The sequence below is a fragment of the Pristiophorus japonicus genome, chromosome 1 (genome assembly GCF_044704955.1).
Source record: "Pristiophorus japonicus isolate sPriJap1 chromosome 1, sPriJap1.hap1, whole genome shotgun sequence".
NCBI classification, from domain to species: Eukaryota; Metazoa; Chordata; class Chondrichthyes; family Pristiophoridae; genus Pristiophorus; species Pristiophorus japonicus.
The window spans coordinates 267,256,816-267,272,993 of record NC_091977.1 but is presented as its reverse complement, the minus strand read 5'-3'; the positions used below and the strand labels follow the sequence as shown (position 1 = coordinate 267,272,993).

Here is a 16,178-nt window from a genome sequence, read left to right as displayed (position 1 = left end):
CTCCCCCCTCCGATCTCTTCTCTCTTCCCCCCTCCGATCTCTTCTCTCTTCCCCCCTCCGATCTCTCTCCCCCCTCCGATCTCTTCTCTCTCCCCCCTCGATCTCTTCTCTCTCCCCCCTCTGATCTCTTCTCTCTCCCGAGAGACCAATGTCACAACAGTTTGAGATTAACATATACAGTCTTGTGGAGTTATTCTGAACGTAACACTCTCGGTCTCTTTCTCTCTCGGTCTCTTTCTCCCTCCGTCTCTTTCTCTCTCCGTCTCTCGCTCCGTCTGTGTCTCTCCCTCTGCCTCTGTCTCTCTCTCTACGTCTCTCCCGCTCTCACTCCATCTCTATTGCTCTCTCCGTCTCTCTCTCTGTCTCTCTCGCACTCTCCCTCCACTCTCTCGCCGTCTCTCTCCTTCTCTCTCGCCCTCTCCCTCCGTCTCTCTCGCCCTCTCCCTCCGTCTCTCTCGCCCTCTCCCTCCGTCTCTCTCGCCCTCTCCCTCCGTCTCTCTCGCCCTCTCCCTCCGTCTCTCTCGCCCTCTCCCTCCGTCTCTCTCGCCCTCTCCCTCCGTTTCTCTCGCCCTCTCCCTCCGTCTCTCTCGCCCTCTCCCTCCGCTCTCTCGCCCTCCCTCTCCGCTCTCTCGCCCTCCCTACGTCTCTCTCGCCCTCTCCCTCCGTCTCTCTCGCCCTCTCCCTCCGTCTCTCTCGCCCTCTCCCTTTGCCTCTCTCGCCCTCCCTCCCTCGCCCTCCCTCCCTCGCCCTCCCTCCGCACTCTCTCGCCCTCCCTCCGCACTCTCTCGCCCTCCCTCCGCTCTCTCTCGCCCTCCCTCCGCGCGCTCTCGCCCTCCCTCCGCGCGCTCTCGCCCTCCCTCCGCGGGCTCTCGCCCTCCCTCCGCGGGCTCTCGCCCTCCCTCCGCGCGCTCTCGCCCTCCCTCCGCGCGCTCTCGCCCTCCCTCCGCGCGCTCTCGCCCTCCCTCCGCGCGCTCTCGCCCTCCCTCCGCGCGCTCTCGCCCTCCCTCCGCGCGCTCTCGCCCTCCCTCCGCGCGCTCTCGCCCTCCCTCCGCGCGCTCTCGCCCTCCCTCCGCGCGCTCTCGCCCTCCCTCCGCGCGCTCTCGCCCTCCCTCCGCGCGCTCTCGCCCTCCCTCCGCGCGCTCTCGCCCTCCCTCCGATCTCCTCTATCTCCCTCCGATCTCCTCTATCTCCCTCCGATCTCCTCTATCTCCCTCCTCCGACCTCTCTCTTCCACCCCCTCCCCCCTCTGCTCTCTCTCGCCCTCCCTCCGCTCTCTCTCGCCCCCCCCTCCGATCTCTCTCGCCCCCCCCCTCCGATCTCTCTTGCCCCCCCCCCTCCGATCTCTCTCGCCTCCCCTCCGATCTCTCTCGCCTCCCCTCCGATCTCTCTCGCCCTCCCCCTCCGATCTCTCTCGCCCCCCCTCCGATCTCTCTCGCCTCCCCTCCGATCTCTCTCGCCCCCCCCCTCCGATCTCTCTCGCCCTCCCCCTCCGATCTCCTCTCCCCCACCCCCCCCGATCTCCTCTCCCCCACCCCCCCGATCTCCTCTCCCCCACCCCCCCGATCTCCTCTACCCCACCCCCCCCCCGATCTCCTCTACCCCACCCCCCCCGATCTCCACTCCCCCCCCGATCTCCTCTACCCCACCCCCCCCGATCTCCACTCCCCCCCCCGATCTCCTCTTCCCCCCCCCCCCCCGCAATCCCCTCTCTTTCCCCCCCCTGCCTACCCCCGATCTCCTCTCTTTCCCTCCCCCCCGCCTACCCCCGATCTCCTCTCTTTCCCCCCCCCCCCCGCCGACCCCTGATCTCCTCTCTCTACCCCCTGACCCCCAAACTCCTCTCTCCAACTCCCCCCGATCTCCTCTCTTTCCCTCCCCCCCGCCTACCCCCGATCTCCTCTCTTTCCCCCCCCCCCCGCCGACCCCTGATCTCCTCTCTTCCCCCCCCCCCCCCCACCGCCTACCCCCGATCTCCTCTCTCTACCCCCTGACCCCCAAACTCCTCTCTCCAACTCCCCCTGATCTCCTCTCTTCTTCCCCCCTCTGGTCCCCCCTCTGTTCTCACCCCATCCCCCCCCCTGCCGATCTGATCTCTCTCTTTCGATCTCTCTCCCCTTTTCAATCTCCTTTCCCTCCTCTCCGATCTTCTTTCCCTTACCCGTTCCGATTTGATCTCTCTCTCTCTCTCTCTCTCTCTCTCTCTCTCTCTCTCTCTCTCCCCCCGCCCTCCAATTCCTCTCTCGCCCCCTCCGATCTCTCCCTCCCCGTTTTGATCCCTGACCCTTTCTGCATGGTGCCGTGGAAAGTGTGTCGGTGCAGGCTGCAACCGCCGCAATGTTTGGTACTGTGCATGTGTGACCAAATCGAGTGCAAATAATCACTCTGGAACTATAGACCAGTTAACCTGACATCAGTAGCAGGCTCAAGGGGCCAAATGGCCTACTCCTGCTCCTATTTCTTATTAGAATCTATAATTAAAGACATGGTAAAAGGGCAATTGGAAAATCACAATATGATTAGGCAGAGTGAACACGGTTTTGCAGCTTCCTTTGGTCTTGAAAGGAATTAACTGTACCTCCTGTTTTGGTATCATTTGCAAATTTCAACACCACTCTGTATTTCTTTAAATAATTTTTTTCAATGTGGTACTTGCAATTTAAAACTACAACACCAGATGGCGCTATTGTTTTACATTTGTTGTCTGAGTGCTCTGCAAACTCCCCGTAATGCTATCCTATATTACAGTTGAATTTCTGGCATTGATGCCAAATAATATGATTAGGGATCCCTTTCTATTCTTTAAAAAAAACTTATACTGACTTCAATTAGTTCACTGACTTTTTGCTATATGATATGCTTCCATGTTGGTAATCATTATTTGAAACAACACAAATAAAATATATATTTACAATAACTACATAGCATGTACTGTATTTATCCTTACAGTTAACATAAGACTATGCTTCACATAGCAATTAAAGTCAAAGTATTTGTTTTTTCCCCCACAGAAAATTGCAGGATAGAATCTGTTTCCAATCTTGCCAGCACCAAGTGTGGAAATAAAGCTAATGGAAAAAGGAAAGTGGATGATTGTTTTTCATTAACGTCGATGGGTAAATTTGACACAGTCAACAACTCTTCAGAATACTCAGAAAATAAGGGTCTACAGAAATGTGAAGAGGAGGATGTGCTCCACAAAAAGGACAAATTGTATCAGAAATCATTTGATATTGCTTCAGAAACTCAACACAGCTGCTGGAAACGACGTGAAACTAGCAGTGTCTCCACGGAGGAGGAAACCAGTGAAGCTGAGAGTGGAGAAAATGGCTTAGAGCCTGGAGAAATACCAAGTGTAATAATACTTTTCAAAATATGTCCAAGAAATGCCTGAAGTAAATTAACGCCCCCCCCCCCCTTCCCCCCCCCGCCCCTCCACCCCAGTGTTCATAGCCATTGCTTCATTTAACAGGTACTGTTTGAATTTAGCAGTGTGATGTGGGTAAGAGTTGTTAAACATTATTGGAAAAAGACTAAACTTTCTGGATCATTGAATTCTTCAGGTGCCAGTTTTCCCAACGAACCTGCAATTATTGTTGCTGTGAAGAACTTGACTTCAGTCACAGCTGAATGAGTATTGTGGTCCTGGATTCTGCATAAATCTGGCAAGCTCACTAAACACGGGTGGAGTAAACCATTGATTTAGCCACTCAGTACCACTTGCCTTTCTTTTGTTGCCTGAATTCAAGTGCATTACAAACTGCAGTTCTCAATGCTACAATTTAATCTGAACATTGATAATCTATAGGTATGTGATGTGCAGCATTTACTGCTAATCCTTGAAATGTGTGTAAAAAAAAAAACAGGAAACTGGCAGTTTATAAATTTAGCAGGCCCTGGTCCAGTATCTGAAAAAGGGTATCACTGCTGAATTAAAAAAAAACTTGTTCACAGGATGCAGATGTCGCTGGCAAAGCCAGCATTTAATGCCCACACCTACTGTTGATTTAAAACTATAATTTTCCCTGTTTTGGTTCCTGGGCTTTATTAATAGTGGAAGAGAGTACAAAAGCAAGGAAGTTATGATGCACCTTTATAAAACCCTGGTAAGGCCTCAGCTGGAGTATTGTGTTAAATTCTGAGCACCACACTTTAAGAAGAATGTCAAGGCCTTGGGAGAGGGTGCAGAAGAGATTTACTAGCATGGTACCAGGGATGAGGGGCTTCAGTTATGTGGAGAGACTGGAGAAGCTGGACTTGTACTCTTTAGAGCAGGGAAGGTTAAGAGAAGATTTGATAGAGGCATTCAAAATCCTGAATGGTTTTGATAGAGTAACTAAGGAGAAACTGTTTCCACTGGCAAGAAGGGTCAGTAACCAGACGACACACATTGAAGGTGATTAGCAAAACAACCAGAGGTGAAGTGAGGAAACATTTTTTTTACACAGCACGTTGTGATCTGGAATGCACTGCCTGAACGGATGATGGAAGTCGATTAAATAATAACATTCAAAAGAGAATTGGATAAATATTTGAATAGAACATTTTTTTACAAGGCTCTGAGGAAAAAGCAGGGGAGTGGGATTAATTGGATAGCTGTAGCAAAAAGCCGGCACAGACACAATGGGCTGAATGGCCTCCTTGTGTGCTATATTATTCTATGGTTTGATGTTTCTTTTATGGACTAGTCAGAGGCCTGCATGGCTCAGTAAAGCTCTCCATATTCTACCACAGCGACGTATTTCAATCTCAGCTGATGAAAACCCTTAATTATGAGGAGGGCAATTATGCACATTTTCTAAAATAAGATAATGTAGATGTGAGGAGTATATTTAAATGGAGTTGTGTGTTTTCCTGTTTCCTACTGTAGGAACCATGTGGTGTCTCTGATGAAATTGTAATCTTCCGACAAGTTTTTTGTTGTCATCTTGGTTGAAGCTGTTTTTTCATTTGATTTTAAGATCCTTGCAGTTAGCAGATAGAGGAGACTTTCATTCCATAATTGTGGACTGAATTTAAGGGGAAAGGAAAACGGGTTAACCTGCTGTCTCACTAATCTTCCTCAGCTTGAAACTTTTATAAGATAATATTTTAACTAGCTAACTCATTGACAAAGCCACATTTAACATATTGTCTGCAATTTTAGGCATGCCACTTTGAAAAGAACATTATGGATTAGAGAAGGTTCAGACAAGGGTGACTTATTCTGGGACTTAAAGCTCTACTTTGAAGACATGCTCATAACATTGAACTTATTTTCATCAGAGAAAAGTGGAAAGTTGGTGGGGGTGGAGGGGGACAGTTTTGTGATCCAGATATTTAGATAAAGGGGAAAGGAGACGTCTTAAGGATACTTAAATGGAGCATGATTGCAGAGCTAGAAGATGTGAGTGCATTCGTGAAGCCATAGATCAGAAAAAAATATTATTTCCTTCATACACTGTAGATGTGTAGAATATCCTATTAAAAGCAGTTAATGCTGCTTTAGATTACTCCTTTTGAATAGATGTGGATAACTATCTGGTTAAGAGGGTTGAAGGTTAAGTATAGAAGTAAGTAAACATTTAATGTTGCCTGAGCTTCTGGTAACGTAGAAGTGCTGTTATAGAATACATATGATCAGAGTTGAATTGCACAGCCTACTCTTGATAATTCTGTGGAAAGAATTGAATTATCCAGTCGTTTGAAATAACCAAATACCTTACAATAACACAGTAGCCCTTTTAAATGCACTTCAAATTTGAATTATCCAGTAATTTGAATTTGGCAACTTTAACAGGAATGGACTGTAATGTTGAAACACAGATACTTGGATAAGTTATTTTAGGGGTAAGAAAGATTTCACAGAATTTTACCGTGGTAATTCCTCAGCAGATTAAATACATTCAGTAGTATGAAGCAGGGTAAACTGTTTCAAATCATTAAATATGGAAGGATTGGTTCAATTGGCTGAAGGTTTATCGAGTTCCTTATCTTTTTATTATTGCAACCACCTGTAAGTGGTCTTTCTGGACCAATAGGTTCTGATTTATTTGATATTTATTGTAACTGAAGACAAATAATCTCTGATTAGCCCTGCGTTTTAATTGTAAAATTATGACTGAGCCTAGAATCTGTTGCTCTCATTTCTGCCAAAGAAAGCCCCTCTAGGATTTGATACTTAATAATATGCATTTACTGCGCTAGTTTTGAATAAAATGTAGCTACTTTTGTGTGGAACAAAAACAGAAACTGCTAGAAATACTCAGCAGGTCAACCAGCAATTATGGAGAGAATAGACAAATTGAATTTTTAGGTGGGGACCCTTCATCAGAACTTGAAGATATTATAGATGAACAGCATTTAAAAAGGCACAGAACAACAAGACAGCTTGTATTTATATAGCACCTTTAACATAGTAAAATGTCACAAGGCTTCACAGAGCCTTGGCAGTTGAAGGCATGTCCATCAAAGGTGGATCTATTAAAATCGTTGATGCACAAAAGGCCAGAATTGGAGGAGAGCAGATATCTTGGAGGGTTGTAGGGCTGGAGGAGGTTGGAGATAGGGAAGGGCGAGACCATGTAAGGTCTTAAACAAGGGGAAGTGAGAAGAAAGACAGATAAACACTCTCACTTACAATCATTTTCTCTCTCTTGCATTTGTATAGCCTCAGGACATCTTTTTTTTTGTTATTCATTCACGGGATGTGGGGATTGTTAGCAAGACCCATCCCTAATTGCCCTTGAGAAGTTGGTGGTGAGTTGCCTTCTTGAACCGCTGCAGTCCGTGTGGTGAAGGTACTTCCACAGTGCTGTTAGGGAGGGAGTTCCAGGATTTTGACCCAGTGACGATGAAGTAACGACGATATATTTCCAGGATGGTGTGTGACTTGGAGCTGGTGGTGTTCCTATTGCGCCTACTGCCCTTGTCCTTCAAAGTGGTAGAGGTCACAGGTTTGGGAGTGCTTTACAGCTAATTAAATACTTTTTGAAGTGGAGTCACTGTTGTAATGTGGGAGAAGAAAAAAGGAGGTCAACACCAAAAGTCTGGACCAGCATGGCATTCAGATTGCCATCTGTTACCAATACCATAGTTGATTCTTGCTATTTGAAGAGATGCTAGAAAATAACACCATGCTTCCTGTCTGCAGTTCCACGTGTTCTCACACATAAGTGTTGGTTTGCGTGGACTGTTATCCAATATTCTAATTTCCTTCGGTTTCTGTACAACCACCAACTGAGCAAACCTCATGCCACACGTTTCATTGATCTCTAGAAATAAGAGGTATTAGCTTCCTAATGTTATTCATCATTCACTAATTCATTAATAGAACTAAAGGACACTGTTATTACTTTGTTTTCTGAGAGCCATTTGAATTTTGGTCTTAGTTATTGGTATCTACAGTAATGTGAGTTTGGGTGTTGCAAAACTGTTTTGCCTCAGGGTGTTTATTAAACTGCAGTAGTTCCCAAGGCCACTGTTACTATTTTCCAAGGCAGAAGACTTGTCTTCAATTACACTAGCATGGATTTTCCACTGCTTTTTAAGTTTAGAATGAAACATTCATTTTCGTTGTGATCTGTCCCAAAGGCAAAATGTAAGATACTTCATGAAGGGAAAAATCTGAGTTTGAGATTCCTGTCAAGTCTCCTTTGAAGTTCCTATTTAAGGTGCCAGTGGAGTTATTTCACACCCGAGAACATAAGAAATAGGAGCAGGAGTAGGCCATTTGGCCTCTCGAGCTTGTTCCGCCATTCAATGAGATCGTGGCTGATCTGACCCTCCACGATTCAATTGTGCAGAAAAAAATGGAGGCTCACAGATGGACTCATGCTAGACTTGTAGGATTGTTAAGTGATGTCCTGCTGCATCTTGTTAACATTCTGGGACAATAAAGCCAAGATCTGCAGTGAATGAATATTTGTAATCTATTGGTTATGGGCAAGGGCCTATTATAATGTCAGGATTTTCCTTCTCCAATCATTCAGTTTAGTCTAACGTTGCTTTAGTGCCCTTTGGCTATTATTTTTGTTCTTTTCTCAAATTTTAGCTGCCAATTTCTGTCCATTTTTGAAGGCATTGATCAGGTTTTTGTTCCTATGAGTATTTGTTGTCCTTTGCTACCTCATCAAGTGGCAGTTACTCATATGTAAGCCTCAACTGCCAGTGCCCGCAGGATATTCCATTATAAATGTGGAAGAGGGGGAGCCACTAGAACCAAAGCTGATCCACTACCCACCCAATATCCACATACTTGGAGTTGCTGGAAACATAGAAACATAGAAAATAGGTGCAGGAGTAGGCCTTCGAGCCTGCACCACCATTCAATAAGATCATGGCTGATCATTCACCTCAGTACCCCATTCCTGCTTTCTCTCCATACCCCTTGATCCCTTTAGCCGTAAGGGCCATATCTAACTCCCTCTTGAATATATCTAACGAACTGGCATCAACAGGGAATTCCACAGATTAACAACTCTGGGTGAAGAAGTTTCTCCTCATCTCAGTCCTAAATGGCTCACCCCTTATCCTTAGACTATGTCCCCTGGTTCTGGACTTCCCCAACATCGGGAACATTCTTCTTGCATCTAACCTGTCCAGTCCTGTCAAATTTTGTGTGTTTCTATGAGATCCCCTCTCATCCTTCTAAACTCCAGTGAATACAGATCCAGTCTCTCCTCATATGTCAGTCCTGCCATCCTGGGAATCAGTCTGGTGAACCTTCGCTGCACTCCCTCAATAGCAAGAACATCCTTCCTCAGATTTGGAGACTAAAACTGAACACAATGTTCCAGATGAGGCCTCACTAAGGCCCTGTACAACTGCAGTAAGACCTCCCTGCTCCTATACTCAAATCTCCTAGCTATGAAGGCCAACATATAATTTGCCTTCTTCACTGCCTGCTGTACCTGCATGCCAACTTTCAATGACTGATGTACCATGACACCCAGGTCTCGCTGCACCTCCCCTTTTCCTAATCTGCCGCCATTCAGATAATCTGCCCTCGTGTTTTTGCCACCAAAGTGGATAACCTCACATTTATCCACATTATACTGCATCTGCCACTCGTTTGCCCACTCACCGAACCTGTCCAAGTCACCCTGCAGCCTTTTACCGTCCTCCTCACAGCTCACACCACCACCCAGCTTAATGTCATCTGCAAACTTGGAGATATTACACTCAATTTCATCATCCAAATCATTAATGTATATTGTCAATAGCTGGGGTCCCAGCACTGAGCCCTGCGGCACCCCACTAGTCACTGCCTGCCATTCTGAAAAGGATCCGTTTATCCCGACTGGCATTATTCCTGTCTGGCAACCATTTTTAACTCCGCCCCCCCCCCCCCCTTTATCTTGAGGCCAATTGTAGCTCCTTATGCCCACCCACTCCTCTAACTGAGATCCCACTGTATAATAAGTACCCACTGGATAAATTTGAAGAGTCATCAGAGGAGCATCATTTTAGTTTTTCAAAGGTTCTGTGTAGCTGGCTTATTGAGGTTAGGACAGTTTGAGTAAGGTAGGCCTGAACCACAGAAAGTGGTTTACTTGCATAAGAACATAAGAAATAGGAACAGGAGTAGGCCATGCGGCCCCTCGAGCCTGCTCCACCATTCAATAAGATCATGGCTGATCTGATCATGGACTCAGCTCCACTTCCCCGCCCGCTCCCCATAACCTCTTATCCCCTTCTCCTCTTCATGTAAAGTTTGTAAAGTAATGTGCAACATATGAAATTATGCTAATGTTTGATTCTGACAAAGTGTTAATTCTGACAAATACACAATTTTATTTCTTAGAAAGTTTGCTTTAGACGAGGTAGCTGTTTTTGTTCTATTAAAAAAGATAACATTTATTTTTTTCTGTTTTCAGTTTCCAGAACAGTTCATCAGAAACGTAGGGAAAAAGAAACCGGCCAAGAGTCGACGACATCCACTGTGCAAACCACCTGCTAGATCCCCATCAACTCTGGTCAAACAGGAATTGATTAGCGATGAAGGTTAGTATTTTAGATATCACATTTTTATTTGAACTGTGAAATAATAATAATTGCCCTTGTCCACATTGTAATACATATTTAGAACATTTTCCAAATATATCTGTGTGTGAAAAATGTTAAAATGTTTTAATGTTGCATGCAGTTTAAAATATTTATAATTGCTGTTAGCGCGAATGTTTCCCAGGAAGAATCACTCGACACTCTGGGTCGGTTCCAACAGCAAAACGGCCTTTATTACGCCAGCGGGGAGAAAGCCTCTGGGTTACACCAGGCACTACTCTCCACTGAACAAAGAAATTCATCGATACTTACACGTTTTACAACACTTGGCTACAATTACTCAACCCATCTCGGCTAGACACAATCCAATCACAACGATTATAGATTACATACAGGTTTCTTTTGGGCCAATGGAATTGACCCCTAAGCATCAAGGGGGCTGTATGATCAGTTCATGTTTTTGCGAAGAATTTCTCATGGTCTCGTGATGTGGTCAGGCCCACCCTTATCTATTGTCCTTGGGTCTGGTGCGTTCCTAGGACTCCTTATCTTAGATAAGACTCCTTATCTTATCTAGGAATGGGACTCCTGTTACAGGAGTCCCATTATGTATCATTAGACAGAGACATCTGGTCCGGTCTTCGGAAAGTGCTGATTAGGACTTAATTGTGTAATTGTGTGAAAAACACAGTTGTATCAGTTACCGAGGAATGTGGTCAAGTCAGCTTGTTGAGTTCCCCTGATGCTTTGCAGAATCTCTGGCAGCCATTTTATACATAAATACATACACAGACTCTGCAGGTGCCTTTGCCTTCGGAAGAGCCCTACAACAATCCCCCTTTTCGGTAAGGGACTAATCCGAGTCCCCTTTAACCGACAACATTTGTTAAAATTTGTTTTCCCATTTGTGTCTTTCTGTACCACCCGGTACTCCGTGCCTCAACGTGCTGGCCAATCACGTGGTTTCAGGAGCTCCGGTTGCTTAGATCAAATTGATATAGTTCAAATTCCCTGGTCCCTCTGCTGGACAGATCTCTCTATTCGCTTGAGCTCTGGTTCTGATTCTCCTATGTTGTGCATAATGCCTGCAGGATCGACAGGCCATGACTCCCCATGTTAGTGCTAAGACCAGCTGTATCCCGACCAGTATGTGCGATATTATTCGAATCCAGGGGTGTATGTTTACATTCATCCCCCAGTCCCAAACCCTCCTCCACCAGCTCTGATTCTGTAACTCTATGTTGGTGTCCTTTTCCAGTGTTTCAATCTTTGTCTGTAGTTGGTGGTAGAGCTTGACAGACTGGCCCACTCTGAGTCTTAGTTCCCTTAGTACCTCAGCTAGATGTGGGAGCTGTAGGAGGCGGGAGCTCGGAGCAGCGCGAGTCCGGGGTCGGCGAGAGGCCTATAAAGGCCAGCGGGAGTCGAGCAGTCAGTCGAGGAGGCGGGAGCTCGGAGCAGCGCGAGTCCGGGGTCGGCGAGAGGCCTATAAAGGCCAGCGGGAGTCGAGCAGTTCGAGCAGTCAGTCGAGGAGGCGGGAGCTCGGAGCAGCGCGAGTCCAGGGTCGGCGAGAGGCCTATAAAGGCCAGCGGGAGTCGAGCAGTCAGTCGAGGAGGCGGGAGCTCGGAGCAGCGCGAGTCCGGGGTCGGCGAGAGGCCTATAAAGGCCAGCGGGAGTCGAGCAGTCAGTCGAGGAGGCGGGAGCTCGGAGCAGCGCGAGTCCGGGGTCGGCGAGAGGCCTATAAAGGCCAGCGGGAGTCGAGCAGTCAGTCGAGGAGGCGGGAGCTCGGAGCAGCGCGAGTCCGGGGTCGGCGAGAGGCCTATAAAGGCCAGCGGGAGTCGAGCAGTCAGTCGAGGAGGCGGGAGCTCGGAGCAGCGCGAGTCCGGGGTCGGCGAGAGGCCTATAAAGGCCAGCGGGAGTCGAGCAGTCAGTCGAGGAGGCGGGAGCTCGGAGCAGCGCGAGTCCGGGGTCGGCGAGAGGCCTATAAAGGCCAGCGGGAGTCGAGCAGTCAGTCGAGGAGGCGGGAGCTCGGAGCAGCGCGAGTCCGGGGTCGGCGAGAGGCCTATAAAGGCCAGCGGGAGCTCGGAGCAGTCAGTCGAGGAGGCGGGAGCTCGGAGCAGCGCGAGTCCGGGGTCGGCGAGAGGCCTATAAAGGCCAGCGGGAGCTCGGAGCAGTCAGTCGAGGAGGCGGGAGCTCGGAGCAGCGCGAGTCCGGGGTCGGCGAGAGGCGGACCGGTGCAGCTACAGGGAGAAGGCAAAAAAACAAAGGTGACGTCACAGCCTAGGGGGTAAGTGATTGGCTGGTGATTGGTGAGTAGTTTTTCTTTTTCTTCTTATATTGGTCAGTAACTTTTAACATTGTTATTACCAGTTTAAGTGTATCTAAGGGTTAAGTCATGGCAGGAGAGCTCGGTCGGGTGTTATGCTCCTCCTGTACCATGTGGGAACTCAGGGACGCTTCCGGTGTCCCTGACGACTACGTGTGTGAGAAGTGTATCCGCCTCCAGCTCCTGACGGTCCGCGTTGCGGAATTGGAGCTGAGGGTGGATTCACTCTGGAGCATCCACGATGCTGAGAATGACGTGAGTATCACGTGTAGTGAGTTGGTCTTACCGCAGGGAAAGGGTCCACAGCCAGATAGGGAATGGAAGACCAACAGGAAGAGTAGAGCAAGGAAGGTAGTGCAGGGGTCCCCTGCGGTCATCCCCCTGCAAAACAGATACACCGCTTTGGGTACTGTTGAGGGGAATGACTCATCAGGGGAGGGCAGCAGCAGCCAAGTTCATGGCACCGTGGCTGGCTCTGCTGCACAGGAGGGCAAGAAAAAGAGTGGGAGAGCGATAGTGATAGGGGATTCAATTGTGAGGGGAATAGATAGGCGTTTCTGCGGCCGCAACCGAGACTCCAGGATGGTATGTTGCCTCCCTGGTGCAAGGGTCAAGGATGTCTCGGAGCGGGTGCAGGACATTCTGAAATGGGAGGGAGAACAGCCAGTTGTCGTGGTGCACATTGGTACCAACGACATAGGCAAAAAAAGGGATGAGGTCCTACGAAACGAATTTAAGGAGCTAGGAGCTAAATTAAAAAGTAGGACCTCAAAAGTAGTAATCTCGGGATTGCTACCAGTGCCACGTGATAGTCAGAGTAGGAATCGCAGGATAGCGCAGATGAATACGTGGCTTGAGCAGTGGTGCAGCAGGGAGGGATTCAAATTCCTGGGGCATTGGGACCGGTTCTGGGGGAGGTGGGACCAGTACAAACCGGACGGTCTGCACCTGGGCAGGACTGGAACCAATGTCCTAGGGGGAGTGTTTGCTAGTGCTGTTGGGGAGGATTTAAACTAATATGGCAGGGGGATGGGAACCAATGCAGGGAGACAGAGGGAAACAAAAAGGAGCCAAAAGCAAAAGACAGAAAGGAGATGAGGAAAAGTGTAGGGCAGAGAAACCCAAGGCAAAGAACAAAAAGGGCCACTGTACAGCAAAATTCTAAAAGGACAAAGGGTGTTAATAAAACAAGCCTGAAGGCTTTGTGTCTTAATGCAAGGAGTATCCGCAATAAGGTGGATGAATTAATTGTGCAAATAGATGTTAACAAATATGATGTGATTGGGATTACGGAGACGTGGCTCCAGGATGATCAGGGCTGGGAACTCAACATTCAGGGGTATTCAACATTCAGGAAGGATAGAATAAAAGGAAAAGGAGGTGGGGTAGCATTGCTGGTTAAAGAGGAGATTAATGCAATAGTTAGGAAAGACATTAGCTTGGATGATGTGGAATCTATATGGGTAGAGCTGCAGAACACCAAAGGGCAAAAAACGTTAGTAGGAGTTGTGTACAGACCTCCAAACAGTAGTAGGGATGTTGGGGAGGGCATCAAACAGGAAATTAGGGGTGCATGCAATAAAGGTGTAGCAGTTATAATGGGTGACTTTAATATGCACATAGATTGGGCTAGCCAAACTGGAAGCAATACGGTGGAGGAGGATTTCCTGGAGTGCATAAGGGATGGTTTTCTAGACCAATATGTTGAGGAACCAACTAGGGGGGAGGCCATCTTAGACTGGGTGTTGTGTAATGAGAGAGGATTAATTAGCAATCTCATTGTGCGAGGCCCCTTGGGGAAGAGTGACCATAATATGGTGGAATTCTGCATTAGGATGGAGAATGAAACAGTAATTTCAGAGACCATGGTCCAGAACTTAAAGAAGGGTAACTTTGAAGGTATGAGGCGTGAATTGGCTAGGATAGATTGGCGAATGATACTTAGGGGGTTGACTGTGGATGGGCAATGGCAGACATTTAGAGACCGCATGGATGAAGTACAACAATTGTACATTCCTGTCTGGCGTAAAAATAAAAAGGGGAAGGTGGCTCAACCGTGGCTATCTAGGGAAATCAGGGATAGTATTAAAGCCAAGGAAGTGGCATACAAATTGGCCAGAAATAGCAGCGAACCTGGGGACTGGGAGAAATTTAGAACTCAGCAGAGGAGGACAAAGGGTTTGATTAGGACAGGGAAAATGGAGTACGAGAAGAAGCTTGCAGGGAACATTAAGGCGGATTGCAAAAGTTTCTATAGGTATGTAAAGAGAAAAAGGTTGGTGAAGACAAACGTAGGTCCCCTGCAGTCAGAATCAGGGGAAGTCATAACGGGGAACAAAGAAATGGCGGATCAATTGAACAAGTACTTTGGTTCGGTATTCACTAAGGAGGATACAAACAACCTTCCGGATATAAAAGGGGTCAGAGGGTCTAGTAAGGAAGAGGAACTGAGGGAAATCTTTATTAGTCGGGAAATTGTGTTGGGGAAATTGATGGGATTGAAGGCCGATAAATCCCCAGGGCCTGATGGCCTGCATCCTAGAGTACTTAAGGAGGTGGCCTTGGAAATAGCGGATGCATTGACAGTCATTTTCCAACATTCCATTGACTCTGGATCAGTTCCTATGGAGTGGAGGGTAGCCAATGTAACCCCACTTTTTAAAAAAGGAGGGAGAGAGAAAACAGGGAATTATAGACCGGTCAGCCTGACCTCAGTAGTGGGTAAAATGATGGAATCAATTATTAAGGATGTCATAGCAGTGCATCTGGAAAATGGTGACATGATAGGTCGAAGTCAGCATGGATTTGTGAAAGGGAAATCATGCTTGACAAATCTTCTGGAATTTTTTGAGGATGTTTCCAGTAAAGTGGACAAAAGAGAACCAGTTGATGTGGTATATTTGGACTTTCAGAAGGCTTTCGACAAGGTCCCACACAAGAGATTAATGTGCAAAGTTAAAGCACATGGGATTGGGGGTAGTGTGCTGACATGGATTGAGAACTGGTTGTCAGACAGGAAGCAAAGAGTAGGAGTAAACGGGTACTTTTCAGAATGGCAGGCAGTGACTAGTGGAGTGCCGCAAGGTTCTGTGCTGGGGCCCCAGCTGTTTACATTGTACATTAATGATTTAGACGAGGGGATTAAATGCAGTATCTCCAAATTTGCGGATGATACTAAGTTGGGTGGCAGTGTGAGCTGCGAGGAGGATGCTATTAGGCTGCAGAGTGACTTGGATAGGTTAGGTGAGTGGGCAAATGCATGGCAGATGAAGTATAATGTGGATAAATGTGAGGTTATCCACTTTGGTGGTAAAAACAGAGAGACAGACTATTATCTGAATGGTGACAGATTAGGAAAAGGGAAGGTGCAACGAGACCTGGGTGTCATGGTACATCAGTCATTGAAGGTTGGCATGCAGGTACAGCAGGCGGTTAAGAAAGCAAATGGCATGTTGGCCTTCATAGCGAGGGGATTTGAATACAGGGGCAGGGAGGTGTTGCTACAGTTGTACAGGGCCTTGGTGAGGCCACACCTGGAGTATTGTGTACAGTTTTGGTCTCCTAACTTGAGGAAGGACATTCTTGCTATTGAGGGAGTGCAGCGAAGGTTCACCAGACTGATTCCCGGGATGGCGGGACTGACCTATCAAGAAAGATTGGATCAATTGGGCTTGTATTCACTGGAGTTCAGAAGAATGAGAGGGGAGCTCATAGAAACGTTTAAAATTCTGACGGGTTTAGACAGGTTAGATGCAGAAAGAATGTTCCCAATGTTGGGGAGGTCCAGAACCAGGGGTCACAGTCTGAGGATAAGGGGTAAGCCATTTAGGACCGAGATGAGGAGAAACTTCTTCACCCAGAGAGTGGTGAACCT

At 47.5% G+C, this 16,178-nt stretch overlaps 1 protein-coding gene across 4 annotated transcripts in view; it reads left to right on the top strand.

Moving 5' to 3' along the window:
- Positions 1 to 16,178, top strand: part of LOC139270369 (lysine-specific demethylase 4C-like) — a 632,979-nt gene that overhangs the window by 288,498 nt on the left and 328,303 nt on the right. For all 4 annotated transcript variants that reach the window (XM_070888436.1, XM_070888434.1, XM_070888435.1 and 1 more), the window contains exons 11-12: positions 3,009 to 3,352; positions 9,855 to 9,981. In XM_070888436.1, coding sequence (XP_070744537.1) covers positions 3,009 to 3,352; positions 9,855 to 9,981 — 471 coding nt within the window. The remainder of the gene's footprint in view (positions 1 to 3,008; positions 3,353 to 9,854; positions 9,982 to 16,178) is intronic.